Genomic DNA, 14,043 nt, shown 5'->3' with positions numbered 1-14,043 from the left:
GGCAGATATCTTCGCTAAAGAACTTAGCAACAAAATTTTTTAGAACTTGATATGTAACTTGGGTATGTGTGATATTTTTACACCAAGTTGAGGGTGAGTGTTGACATGAACATTTTGTTACACCAAGTTGAGGGTGAGTGTTAACATGAACATTTTGTTACATAAATAACCACGATATTTTATAATTCTACCATTAATTTTTTCCATAATGATAGTACCCCATTATAAGGGTAATTTCCTTATGTGTACATGAGAATTCTTATATATATGTGTATGTGGTCTATAACACCAAAGTAAGAGTGAAATAAAGGAAATATTTTTTTCCTAAATTTTTCATATATCTATTGCAATTTGAAAATGAACTAGGAAATCTACTAATATCCGCTTTATCTAATCTCAAATTTTTTGTCATTTAACAATTTTTCTCCATCTCACAAAAAGTTCTTCATATGTTTAAATACACTGTTTATCTCGAGCTTTAATACCACGAGGAAGAACAGAATATCATATTTTATTATATAACTATTTGGTCATATATATATATATATATATAAAGCTTTGAGTATAGAAAATGAATCTTAAAATTAATTACATAGAAGTGTTTTACTATTATACCCTTACATATTAAATTTTATACATATATACTTCCCAAGATTATTATTTAGGAAATTCTAATATTTAAATTTCTAATACATCTAATTTCCTATATTCCAACTTGTAAGGGACCTAAACTTACATAGGAGAAGAGGAAGTTGACGCCTCCTAATGGGAGCAAAAGGGAGGACGTAGGCTCTTGAACAGGAGTAGAGAAGCTTGCGGTCTCTCTTTTGTTTGTCTCCCGTGGCCCCTCTCTATGCAATTAACCAGGATACTGGTTAGAGATTGTTCGCCTAACAATTATACAATTATTCTCTTTAAAAACTAGCAAATATTAACTCAGTTCTTTAAGAATTTATAACATGGATATAGATATTCTTGTTGTAGCTAAGAAAAGAATTTAAATCCTAGATTTCTTCTCATAGAAAAAAGAACAAAAACAACTTCCATCCCAAGAATTGCATTGTCTTCTTAATATTGATATAGTTTCCAATAGAAATAGTTTTTGACTGCCAATTCATTTCGAGGCCAAACATTGTTGGAAACAAAGAAGAACACACCTTCCGTTGATTTAAGCCTTCCTGTGCATTTGCCAAAAAAGAAAAAAGAACTGTCATCAGCCAACACAGGTATGCCATTTATGATCACATCAGCCCACCAGTATCAGATTCATAGCTCTTTAGAGAAGACAAAAGAAAGTCTCCATCAGAAGAATGACGAAGAAGTGGGAAAGGGGATCTCCCTATCTGAGCCCCTTCGGAAAAGGAAAGAAATCTGATGGTCTGCCATTTACAACAAATACAACAAACGAGATGAAGAAATGCATCTACTTGCAGAATTTAGTCCCAAAGCCCATTCTATGTAATGAGAGTAAAAAACAGTATGAAGCATTGTCATAGACTTGTCTAATATCCAGAATTCCATCCTCCCTTCTCTTCTGGAGATCATCCACTAGCTCATACAATGAGGTGGTATTGACAATCTGCTTGCTCTCAACAGAAGCCCATTAATGCTTCTCCAACTATAAGGCTCGGAATCTAGCTCAATCCTTTATCTAGAACCTTAAAAGTCAACCCCCAGATACTACCACAAAATCAATGGGCCTAAGATCAATTTACACCACTTTCAGTCTTGGAGATGAGAACTAGAAAAGCTAAATTCAAACCACAATTGCCAGAAGGAGGCACCAAGAACTATCCACTCACCTAGTAGCGTCCTTCTCTTCCCATTGTTCCACTTCATAAGCAACCCTTCTGTTTCTACTCGAAGGGAGTGAAAAAAAGTGTGATTGGATCCTCTAAAACATCTATGCTAGGTGTGTTGCTCTATGCGGACAGCACCCTAGAGAACTATTTTATTTCCTAATTGAAGTAGACTACAAATCGGTTACAGTGACGTGCAACATATCTCGCATCTTCTTCTCTGAGAGATGTCGGACGATTTCCTCGATCACCAGGAATTTTTGTAGAGTAACCATGTGCATGATGCTCCAGCCATCTAGAGCTTGCCCAAGCAGACAAACGTGTAGGATGGTTGCCAGTGAAGAAAATTTATTGATCTGAGAGAGGAATGTCTCTCCCTAGGACTCACTTTCTCTAAAATCTGGCTACTGCATTCTAGTGACAATCCATTGCAGAATCATGCTTCCCATTTTACTCGACAACTATATGAGATAATCAACTTCTTGAACCCTAAACTGCTACATTCACAATCCTAGTTTTTTGTCTGCAATTAATGATCTATTCTCAAACAGTCTACATTTTACATTTATATTGTAGATAAATTTTTAGCAAGAATGAGTGATTTCAGCTGAATATCTATTATTCAGTCACTTTGAAAGTTTACCTCAACCTTGACTAAATTCTTTGAATCTTGAACCTCACCCCTAAAAGTTATACCTTGCCTTAGTTAACCCCACAAGGTAAGAAATGTAGGCATGTTTCACATGAATTATTTCCACAAAATCATATCCCTTTTTCTAACAAGGCCAGATTAACAAAATCTGCCTGAAATGTCCAGTACACATACCTCAAACTAATCCATGATCTCAAAACTAAAACCTCCCTTAATCAGAACCAAGAGAGAAACCATAATTTAATCGTCTAGTCTGTGAGGTCTCAGTTTCAGTCCAGGCTGCCATCCCTTCTCGACAACCTAAGCAAAAACACTCCTTCCAACTAGACGAACATTTTACTGATAAGTTAGAAAATAATCAGACCAAGGCAAAACATAGCAGAACTAAAATTGCACAAATATAATACTTAATGAGCGATTCAAGTTACCTATTTATACCAGCAAGGACTGAGAATAAAAGAGGAAGCCACAATAGGAAACAAGTTTGATAACATTACTACTGAAATCTGACCAATCAACAGTACAGAGCAATACAACGCACAAGAATACTAATTTTTAAAGGATAAGGAAATTCTTACCTTCAACCTTTTGTAGCATATTGCTATAATCCCGATAGTTGAAAATTACAATTCCAGGCCTCAACCTGGATAAGAAGGCAATATGTTCAATGTAAACTTTATCAAAAAGGAAAAAAGTAAACGGAATGAATATTTTCTTGACAGAAAAAGAAATATTATTGAGAAAAGATGAGCACAAAACAAGAATTAAAGCAAATAAATTATCCTGCTGAGAAACGAAGTAAAAAGAAACAAAAACAAGGAAAACAAAACATTACTCAAAGAGAACGACAATTTGTCATAATATCAAGTCATCCCAACTTCTATGAAGCACAGATAAGGAGATCTCAGAGTACTTGCCATAAGTCTTAGCCAAAAGAGAGGCCAAAATAGTCATCTTCTCCCAAAGCATCGAGTCTAGTAAAAGGAATAAACATAAAATGCTTTTTCTATTTTTCACAGAGAAACAAGGTTTAGTGGCTCTATAGTTGTTCAATGAAAGGCCACGAGGTGTGTCGGTAGCGTATATATATGTAATTTAATATGTGAAAATATAAGAGTAAACTACCTATATGTAATTAAATTTAGAGTTTCATTTTCTATACTAAGAGTTGTGTATATATAAAACCCTTTTCATTCAGTAATAAACATAACATTCTATTCTCCAACATGGTGTCCACACTCCATAACAAGAGGGAGTGGTAAGAAAAAAAAACAATCACCGACTTGGTACTACCTAGGCCTTCTTGTTCAAAAAATGGACCTAAACAGTACTTGCGTGGCAATAATTACTGTCACCTATCTTATTAATTTATTATTATCCAGAGTCTTGAATTTCAGAAGTCTTATAGAAGTTCTTTCTATATTTTATTTGGAGGTCAATATCATAGACCATCTTGTCCTTAGAATATTTAAGGGTGTTGCTTTTGTCCATATACATTTACATCAACAAATAAAACTTGATCCAAGAACCCTAAAGTATATGTTTGTCAGATATTGCTCCAATCAAAAGAGATAAAAGTGCTATCATCTACCCACCAAAAAATTCTAAATATCTATAGATGTTACATTTGTAGAGACAAAGTCTTACTTTACTCATCCTTATCTTCACGTGAGCCTTTGTCAAAAAATAGGGAACTTTTTCTACATTACGTTACCATCTATACCACCAGCATTTAAACCACTAGCAAATGACCAATCTCGATTATCTCACAACCCAGAAAATGACTCCCTTCTATTACCAAAACTCAGGAAGTGACCCAACACCAGAAACCATGCATGATCTAAGTTTCACTCAAATTTACTTAAGGAGGAAGAATTTGAATCCTGAACTAAAACAGGTTCAAGCATCAGAGTCAAGTTTTGAAAATGAGGTAACTTCTCAAAACCCTTTGCATTCTGATCTAATGTACCTATTGTAGTTTGTAAGAGAACCAGAGAATGCACCAAGAATCATCTTTATCTAATATCCAAATTTGTGTCATTGATAAATGTTCACTATCTTACAAGAAGTTTTCTCATGAGTACGAATACTAAGTCTATCCCTAACTTATCATCTGAAATATTATCCTGCGAAAATTTGAAAAATATCATAGTGTTGAAATGCAAGCAATTGACAAAAATCAAATATGAGATATAGTCGACCTATCTAAAGGAAAAAGACTTATGAGATGCATATGGTTGTTCATCATGAAGTATAAAGCTAATGACACAAAAGAAAAGTACAAAACCAAATTGGTACCCAATGGGTACAAATGTATGGAATTAATTATCAAGCAACTTTTGCACATGTTTCCATATGAAAACAAAATGAGGAGCGAGAGAGAGAGAGAGAGCGAAATTCCTTGCTAAGTGAGTGACTCCTAACTCTCCCGTGGCCTCTGAATGGGTGGGCCTAGACCAAACTACAATGGGTGGTCCAGGTGAAAAAAGAAGATATTCCTGGGAAGAAAAATGGATCGTGGAGTCAGACCCAGAATGTTTCACAATGGTGTGTGGAGACCGGGTGCAAATAACCCAACCTGGGGAGAACCCTCAGGCTCAAAAAAAAAGGATGGGGTCGAATTAATCAAGGGTTTTGAGACTCAAAAGAAAAAGAAAGAAGAGGAGAGAAGCGTGCAAGCGGAGAAGGTGAGTTCAGAAGGTGAGGAAGATAGAGAAGAGAAAATTGGTGAGTTGAGAAAGTTTGAAAGGAAAGATGATGATTTATGCTCGGTGTTTTCGACGAAGGAAGAGTTCGAGAATAAAGGAAAGTGCCAAAACGCAGACTTCAGAGAAAATGATGATGATAGAAACCTTGAGATGGTGCTGATAGAAGAAGAGGTCCAAGCGCTTGTTTTTGTGACCAAATCTAGACATAGGAAAGATACTATAACTGAGCTTGGAAAGGACAAATGTGGTGGATGAGAACAAAGATGGGTGATCGCAATGGGTTTCTAAAACATTCAGAAAGTCAGCAAGATGATGGAAGTATCTTTAGAAGGCTATATATAGAATTTTACAATATCTCAAGAAAAGCCTGAGTAGAGGGCTTTACTTCAAGAAAACCTCAAGTACGGAAGTTGAGGTATTTACTGATGCAGATTGGACAAGATCGCTAACTGATCGAAGATCAACTACCGGTCCTATGTATGGGGGAACATAGTAACTTGGAGAAGTACATAACAATCGATAATCGCAAGAAGTAGTCCATAAGCATAATTCAGAGCAATGGCTCATAAAATATGTGAAGGAATATGACTCTAAAAAATATTTAAAAAATTTAGAATTACATTAAATCTCACTATGACAGTTTGTGTAATAATAAGACTGTCATAAATATTGCAAAGAATCCTATTCAGCACGACCGAACTAAGCACGTGGAGAGCAACTTCATCAAAGAGAAGATTGAAGAAAGAATAGTCAAACTCATGTATACTTTATCTAGCCGCTAAACAGCACATATTTTGACAAAGACACTTCCAAATGCAAGTTACGAAAATATGAAGAGTAAGTTGGGAATGTTAGACATCTACCACCCAACTTGAGGAAGGGTGTAAAAATATGAGATTACGATTAAATGTCAAAATTAGTGGGATCCAGCTAGAATCCCTTTCTGATTTTAAAGAAAATAGAATATCTCTTAATTAGTTGTTGTTTTCTTCTTTAGTACCTAGAGATATTAATTGCATAATATGCGACTACAATTTAAGAATTCAACTTGTATATATACTCTCATTCTGTATCTAGACTTCAAGAAATAAATAATATTTCCGCAGGTAGTAACAACGGCGATGGTAATGATAGTAGAGTGAGAACAAGAAGGATGGTGACGAATATGGTGATAATGATGACAGTAGCAACAATGGTCGTGGTAAGAGATAGTAGTGAGCACAACAATGATGACAGCGATGACGGAGATGATAAGTACAGTGGTGAGGGTGACAACGGTGGCAGTAACTAAGGGATTTTAGCAATAGGAGTGACCATGACGAGAGTCGAAATGACAACTATAACGATGATTATCGCAGCAATGCTAGTGGTGATGGAGTGATAGTGACAACAACAGTGAGTATGATGATGGTGGTGGGAGTGTTAGGACGATAGTGGTGGGAGTGTTAGGGCGGTGGTAAGAGTGTTAGGGCGATGGTGGCAATGACAGTGGTATTGATGGTAGTGATAGTGCCAATGTCAACTACGAAAATGGTAACATCGGCATAATGGTGATAACAACAAGTGGTGGCAATCCTCATGATACCAACAATAACATTGATAATGATAGTAGTAGCCATAGTAACGATAGCAATAGTTTTTCATACCCACTTAAGCTTCTTATTTGTTTCTTTTTTCCTATGCTTTTCAAAATATATCAAAATAGAACAGATGTTCAATTGCAGAATTTTGTTCTGACCTTCTCACCAAAATACCTCACTCAATGTGCTTGGAAAAACAAGACTTAACCACCATTTTATTTTTTCAAAATTTAACATTGTTATTAAAAATATATTTTAAAATAATTTTTTAAATTTAATGACTAAAATGTAATAAAAATAAATTTATAAAATTAAATAATAATATAAGTCATTAATGAGGAATTAGAATGATAAGTAGCTAAAAATAAGGTAGTCAACAAAAATGGAGGTAGGAGAGCGCCACATCTCAGCACCCACACATAACCCTGTCAGTAGAACTCTCTCAATACCATGGACCAACACCCCCAAGTAAGGATGGCAACAGGGCGGGTATAGGATAGCTTTTACCAAGCCTGAACATAATCACCCTTATGCAGTGCAAACTCAAACTCGCAACGAACCTAGTGCAAGTTTGAATTTTTTTTTAATGATGTTGGATTTACAATTGTCCGACCCGAACCGGTCCAATCATTTTATTATATTAATGTAAATAAAATTATATTTATATTAATAAAAAATTAAAAATATATTAATTAAGATATAATAATATATAGTAATTATATTTATCAATATAAATATAATTATATTTATTAATATAAAAATTATATTTATTACTACAAGTACAAATATATTTATAATAATAAAAAATCAAAAAATATATATATAGCAGGTCGAGTTCAAACAGATTTTGGATGATCAAACTCAAACTTGCCCTAAACTGCCCCCTCTTTTCTGCCAGCGTGAACCTAACTTAACCAGAACCCGAACTTTAACATAAAAAAAACTATATTTGATCAGGTTCAAACAAATTGGATTAAGTGGGTTCAAGTGTAAAATATCATCCCTATCCTCAAGACATCCACCACAAGCATGAGTAAGAAATAGGAAAGATTATCGTTCTATCCAAACCCTCTTTACCCATGAAACCAAAACATAGCTTGTTGTTAACCAAAATAATGGAATTACTAAAAACAATTGAGGTCTTCAACTATAAGTATAAAAAATAAAATTCTTTGGCTTATTAACCTCAAGAACCAAAATATCTATGCAACAATCTTCCCTTTTATTTTCCACTGGTTACAAAGTCATGCTTCTTTAGCAATGTACTTTGCTTTTTCAAGAAGTTTCAAAATTAGAAATTTAGGATCTACAATATTCTCTATAAGTATAGAGAATCAAATTCTTTGGCTTATTAACCTCAAGAACCAAAATATCTATGCAACAATCTTCACTTTTATTTTCCGCTGGTTACAAAGGCATGCTTCTTTGGCAATGTACTTTGCTTTTTCAAGGAGTTTCAAAATTAGAAATTCAGGATCTACAATATTCTCTATAGTGGAAGAAGCACCTTATTTTTTTCTAATTTTCTTGCTTTCTACTCTTCTAATTTATGTTAAACCTATTAGATACATTAAATGCCAAAAAAAAGCAATCTAAAATACTTATATATATGCTATTTGCTCTTACCTAAAGGACACAAACACCAAAAACTAGGTCTGCCTACTTTTTTCCAAGAAGATGAAATTTGTAACTGAAAGGCACCAAAGGGATGTCATCAATGTATAAGAAATGACATCTAAAAGTTTGACAAATATCAACAAGAGCTGTTAATCCCCCTCAAAAGCAAAAGGATAACCTTTGAACAAAAACACGTACAGGTTAGAAAAAAGAAAACAGAGAAAGAGAAAAGGAGGACCAACTAAAGTTCTGATAGAATAGCAAAAAAATTTATATGCAAATTAAATAAGAAAAATCTTTAAGCTGATCATATGAAAATTTAACCCAAAGAGATGGAAAGAAAGCCAGCATCTCCCAAAGAATCAAAGATCAGCTTATCCCAAAGAATCAAATAATCAAAGAATCAAAGAGGAGAAGAGAGGGGATGTTATAGGCTGATCTTTATTATACCATAGGGTAAAGGAGTTTGGAACATTAAGGTTGACCTTTACTTCTTTGGTCATCCCAGAAAAAAGCCATAATGTAAAAAAGGGTAAGAAAGAAGAATACATGCTAAAAATAATTTTTAGTGGCTCTAATACGTTCGAAACATTAAACTTTGGATCCCATCAATTTCGATCAAAATGAACTTATTCTTGATTATCCTGTGTCAGAAAGAGCATGACCACAAAGGAAATCATCGCTGGTTAAATTTCGGTCCTGACAAAAACTTGAACCAGTCTGCACTGAATGGCCCGGACTGAATAAAACTACATAATGGTTAGTCCAATTCTCAGTTCAGACACCAAAAATACCAAAAAGATCAGTCCATTTTGATCTAATTCCAGTTCAAACGAAAATAGACTGCAGACCAAAATACAAAAAAATAAAAAAATCACTTCTATTGTGAATTTATTTTTTATTAGTATTCACTAATAGTTTAATTAAAAAATCGATCCATTTTAGTATAGTATTCTGTCTTAACTCCCATCCCTAGTTGGTCCTCAGTCCATTCTAGTCCAATCTGCTTTTGGACCAATGGCCATCCCTAATCATAACCATTTAGCCAAAAGATAAATTTTTAATAGAAGTTCCTGATATCAAGCCTCCCAGTAGTTTTGGGTAGACAATACATCTCTCAACCAACAAAATAATCTTTCGAGCACTTGTTCAACTGCAACCAAAGGTTTCATCACCTATTAAATTATCTGAACTATATATCTAGGAATTTTATATCAAAAAAGATATTATGCTAGGTAAAAGCACCTTTCCAGCAATCCAGATGATTAGAGACTCTGCTTGCAACAGGATCTCAAAAGAAGGCAACCCGAGGATTATCCCTGGTAAAGATGGGCATGGAACAAGTATGGGGTGGATATCTCAATTCCTATATCCGCCGTAGTAAAAAAATGAAATTTATACTTGCCTCACACTCGGAATAGTTAGAAAGTTTTTTACCCATCAACTGCCCCATGGATAAAACTTTATAGCGATCATCTACCATAATTATTTATACAAACAACTCGTTTCTTTATCCATCTACCCTACAGCTAAAAACCTGCCCAATTTAACATTTTTATCATAAAAAATCTTATACATATTCAAATAAATAATTTAAACTTAATCGAAAAATTTTAAGTCTTAATCAAAACAACCTATATATTAAAATAATATTCAAACATAAACAAATCAATATTAATAAGAGAATTTAACATGTGGCATTTACCATTTTACTTTTATCTAGATAATAGATTTAGAGGAAATAAATATTTTTTATAAAATTTATTTAAAAATGAATATAAATGCAAGAGAGTAATAATTATTCCTTTAAATAATGAATTTGATTTTAAAGCGAATTCATTCAAGTAGAATTAACAATGTCGGAGCAGGTCGGATCGGAACAGATATATCATTTAATTCACACTAGTTTCATACCTATTTTAAATTTATAACTTTCTACCTACAATTGTCCTGTAACACATTAGCTATGGGTTTTACTCACTCTTATGTCTCTCTATCTCTGGACGGGCACCTAGATACATTCAGATGATAAGATGTCAGATACAACCAAATCCAAAACACTCTGCTTCTCGACACTAAACACACTAAGCTGCTCTTTCTTAGTTTAGCCACAAACCAGTAATACCCTCAAAGATCTGCAAGATGGTAAGCACATTATAGAACCTTACCTTATCATAAGAGAGGAACCTCTACCTTACAATGACCAATGCTAAGACATCATGAAAAGGCAACGTGACAGGGAGTCCCCTTGTCTCAAACCACTATAGAACCCCATCTCTAGGTTTGCTACTAGTCAAAATAGCAAAGGCTATTGAAGAAAGTAAACCTGAAATTCCACACTGCATCTTCTCTCCAAAACCTTAACTAACAAGCCTAACTCATTTGGTCATAGGCTCCCTCAAAATCAAAATTAAACACCAAGCAGCTGTTTCTCGACCTACTACCTTCCTCCACCACCTCATTAGAGATAAGAGAGGCATTAATACATTCCATAGAAGTACTGTGGTGAATGGATATCTTCTCATCAAACACCTCAATCAACCTCTAAAGAAAGCACTTTTGAAATAATCATATAAACACCTGTAATTAGACTGATGGCTGAAAGGTAGACACTCTTAAAAAGGATGAAAGTGATAGAGTAGAATTCACACTAATACCTACCATGTCATTAAGGTAAAATTCCTCAAGAACCAGTGTATCATTAAGGGCTGTGGAAATACTATTAGCGGCTTCCTAGGTTATTAAACATGCATATGAAAATAAACATGAAGGAGATAGTTCTTACTCCCTGTTGCGCCTTTCTTGTATGTTATAATGCAAACATCTTTGAAGAAACAAAGGCTGCAGCAGAAGAACAGATGGTTATAAAGTAGAAACAGAGGGAAGATGCACCCATATTAGCAATTACATTACATCAAAACATCTCACAGACACTTAGATCTCACTTATGGGTAAAAAGGGATAGCTTTCAAATAAGTACTGAAATAACCAACATGTAGTACAAAGATTAACATGCTCGTAATCCAAACAGCAAATAATCGGAGATCTACTATTTTCCTAAGTCAAACAACAAGGCAGCCTAAAAGCATCCAAAATATTGATTTCTCAAATGAGTTCAATCTCTTAAAAAGCGATATTTATATATTACTCCCGTGAATTATAAATAAGAATAGCAAATTACTTTAGCACTAAGGATACGTGATGGAATATACCTAGTACTATGAAACCCAAAAAAAAATTATCATAAAAAAAGAAAACTACGATGTTCGTATTTCCAGCAACGAAAAGGATGCATGAAATTACATTGTGTTGGGCGCGGCGATGAAGGATATTATATAATTCAACAGGCTTGCAATATAGTAAGAGCCTCTCCTCAGCGGAAATCGCCTCTTCTGCAGATAAATGAGTGCAAGAACTTTGATGGCACATCAGATCCTCAATCCAACTATGACAACAAAATTGCGACTTTCACTTTCACTACAGGAGAAGAAAGAATCCAATGCCGTCAACACAAAATGACAATTCCATTTAATTGTGCCCTGATTATGATGCAATTAAAGAGGTTATCACAACACCCAAGGGTTTTTTTTTTTTTTTTTTTTTTTGGTGAAACTACTGAAATTCAATGATACTATGATGAATTAGGTTAAAGAATGAAACCATATTCAGTCATCTTAAAAAAGAAAGAAAAATGCAAACCTGAACCTGATGCAGGAAAAGAAATAAATTTGCTCTTCCTTGGTAACCATTAATAACATTTAATGATTAACCAAATGGTGACGTAAAAGTCTTCATGAAAGTTCCTAACATTCATCTACACTGGAGTGCCGAATATCAAAACAAAAAAAATTAAAGAAAGCTTCATCCCTATACCCGGGGATGCAGTTATACAAATTGAATTCAACAAGAACCCCCTCTGCCCCTATTAACGGAAACATAAAACGCCTAGAGGTCGGTATATGTTCACTGAAAAATATGGAGGATAAGGATAAAGAATTAGAGAGAAGATGAAATTACCAGATCCAATATGTCCGGTTTCAGGCACCGGCAACGGCAGGAGAGACGCAAAGTTGCTACAAATCAGGCAACTCAAAAGTTCTTGAAAAAAAAGAAATTATGAACTTCAACTTCATAAGAGCCAAATTACAAAAAAATAAAAAAATAAAAAGGGCGTTTAAATTTAGGCCTTGTTCTTTTTTTTTTTTTTTTTTTAAATTTAATAAATTTACGTTAGAACTAAAAAAATTAATTATCATAAGAAAAGAATTACTAACAACATTTTATTCTATTTGACTAAGCCAGGTCAATTACTGGAAATTTTTATATGAAAACTTAACATCAGTATCGAGAAAGTCTTTAGGCTAAATGGATCAGTTGGATTACCCAAACATTTTTAACTGTTAATTGTGTTTAATTTATGATTTGTGTGTTTTTTTTTATAAAGATTAGTATATTTTATTAATTTATTGATATATATATATTAATTATTATAAAATTTTTAACAAAAATGCATAGAACATGCAATAAATTAATATGATATATCGCATTAATAAAATAAATATGTATTGATTATAATATTAAAAATATAAATATATTTTTATTTTATAATAAATTATTTAACTAAATTAATGTATTTACTTATAGGAAGGAATGTGAAATATGGATTAACTAGGCTCATTCAAGACATGATAGATTACTTGGGCAAAATTAATTATAAAAATAAAGTATTTTATTTTTGATGAATTTTTATATTAATTTTATTTAAATTAAAGATATTATATGTTATTAATGTGACATGTCATGTGACAAAAAAAAATTAATGTATTAATTGAATAATTGAAATAATTAAAATTGAAGATATTTAACTTTTTTTATAAGTAAAAGATTATTATGAATTTTTTAGTTCGTTATAACTACTCTAATCAACAAAATTTAATCATTATAAAATATTTATTTATTAAATTATATTACAATTTATTTAAACGAAATTTAATTTAATTATTAGAATTTCGACGACATAATGATAAGTTAAATTTTAATTCTCATATAAAAAAATTAACTAGTTAACGAAACAAAACAAACAGTGAATCATAAATGTTTTAGTACGTACATAGTCAAATTTGTATTTACAAAGCAACTCAAAACTAGTCATTATGCATTATCAATGAGAAATGAAATCCTACTTAAACAGTGGAACCAAAAAATCATAATTCTATCTTAAAGTTTTACAGCATCTTGGATGCTGTTAATACTTCAGCTCCAGAAGCAAAAAATAGTTACCAGGAACCTTGGGTGTAAAATCCTAGCCACGCAACACTCTCCCTTTCACCTTTTTATGGTACTAACATCAGGTTTCCCTGATGCCTATGCAAGACTAACACAACTCCTGCTATCCTACTACTCTTCCTTTGTGAAGACCTTTCTCTGAGGACCCAGGTATGATGTTAGCTGCCCCTACAAACGAGTCTCTCTTGGTAGAACCATTTCATCTAATCATCCTTTTGGTGGCAAATGATAAGTGTGAAGGCAATCTCTAATGTAGAAAGAAATATCCTAGAAGATGATATTGTTCGTGTATGAACTGTATTTTCTTTCTAGAGAATATTCCTTTTTGCAACAATGTGTGAATTATTCTATATTACATGGTCATGTATTCATGATCGACTGCTGAGGTCTACAGTTTCTCT

The 14,043-nt window shown here is 33.2% G+C and overlaps 1 protein-coding gene across 4 annotated transcripts in view; it reads right to left on the bottom strand.

The window, feature by feature from the left end:
• VRN2 (VEFS-Box of polycomb protein) overlaps window positions 1-12,528 on the bottom strand; it is a 53,675-nt gene extending 41,147 nt beyond the window's left edge. For 2 of the 4 annotated variants that reach the window (XM_088217691.1, XM_088217694.1), the window contains exons 1-4: window positions 12,374-12,528; window positions 11,660-11,833; window positions 11,142-11,197; window positions 3,030-3,094 (exon numbers count right to left, since the gene is read on the bottom strand). In XM_088217691.1, coding sequence (XP_088073817.1) covers window positions 3,030-3,094; window positions 11,142-11,197; window positions 11,660-11,785 — 247 coding nt within the window. In that variant the 5' untranslated portion in view covers window positions 11,786-11,833; window positions 12,374-12,528. Of the gene's footprint in view, window positions 1-3,029; window positions 3,095-11,141; window positions 11,198-11,659; window positions 11,896-12,055; window positions 12,189-12,373 lie in introns of those variants that run through there. The other 2 variants (XM_088217693.1, XM_088217692.1) reach the window with 2 other exon arrangements.
• Between the last annotated feature and the right edge of the window lie 1,515 nt (window positions 12,529-14,043).

This window comes from Carica papaya, chromosome 4 (genome assembly GCF_054855325.1).
Source record: "Carica papaya isolate Zhongbai chromosome 4, ASM5485532v1, whole genome shotgun sequence".
Lineage (NCBI taxonomy): Eukaryota > Viridiplantae > Streptophyta > Magnoliopsida > Brassicales > Caricaceae > Carica > Carica papaya.
Note: the sequence above shows the minus strand (reverse complement) of the source record. Positions and strands in the feature narration are given on the sequence as shown.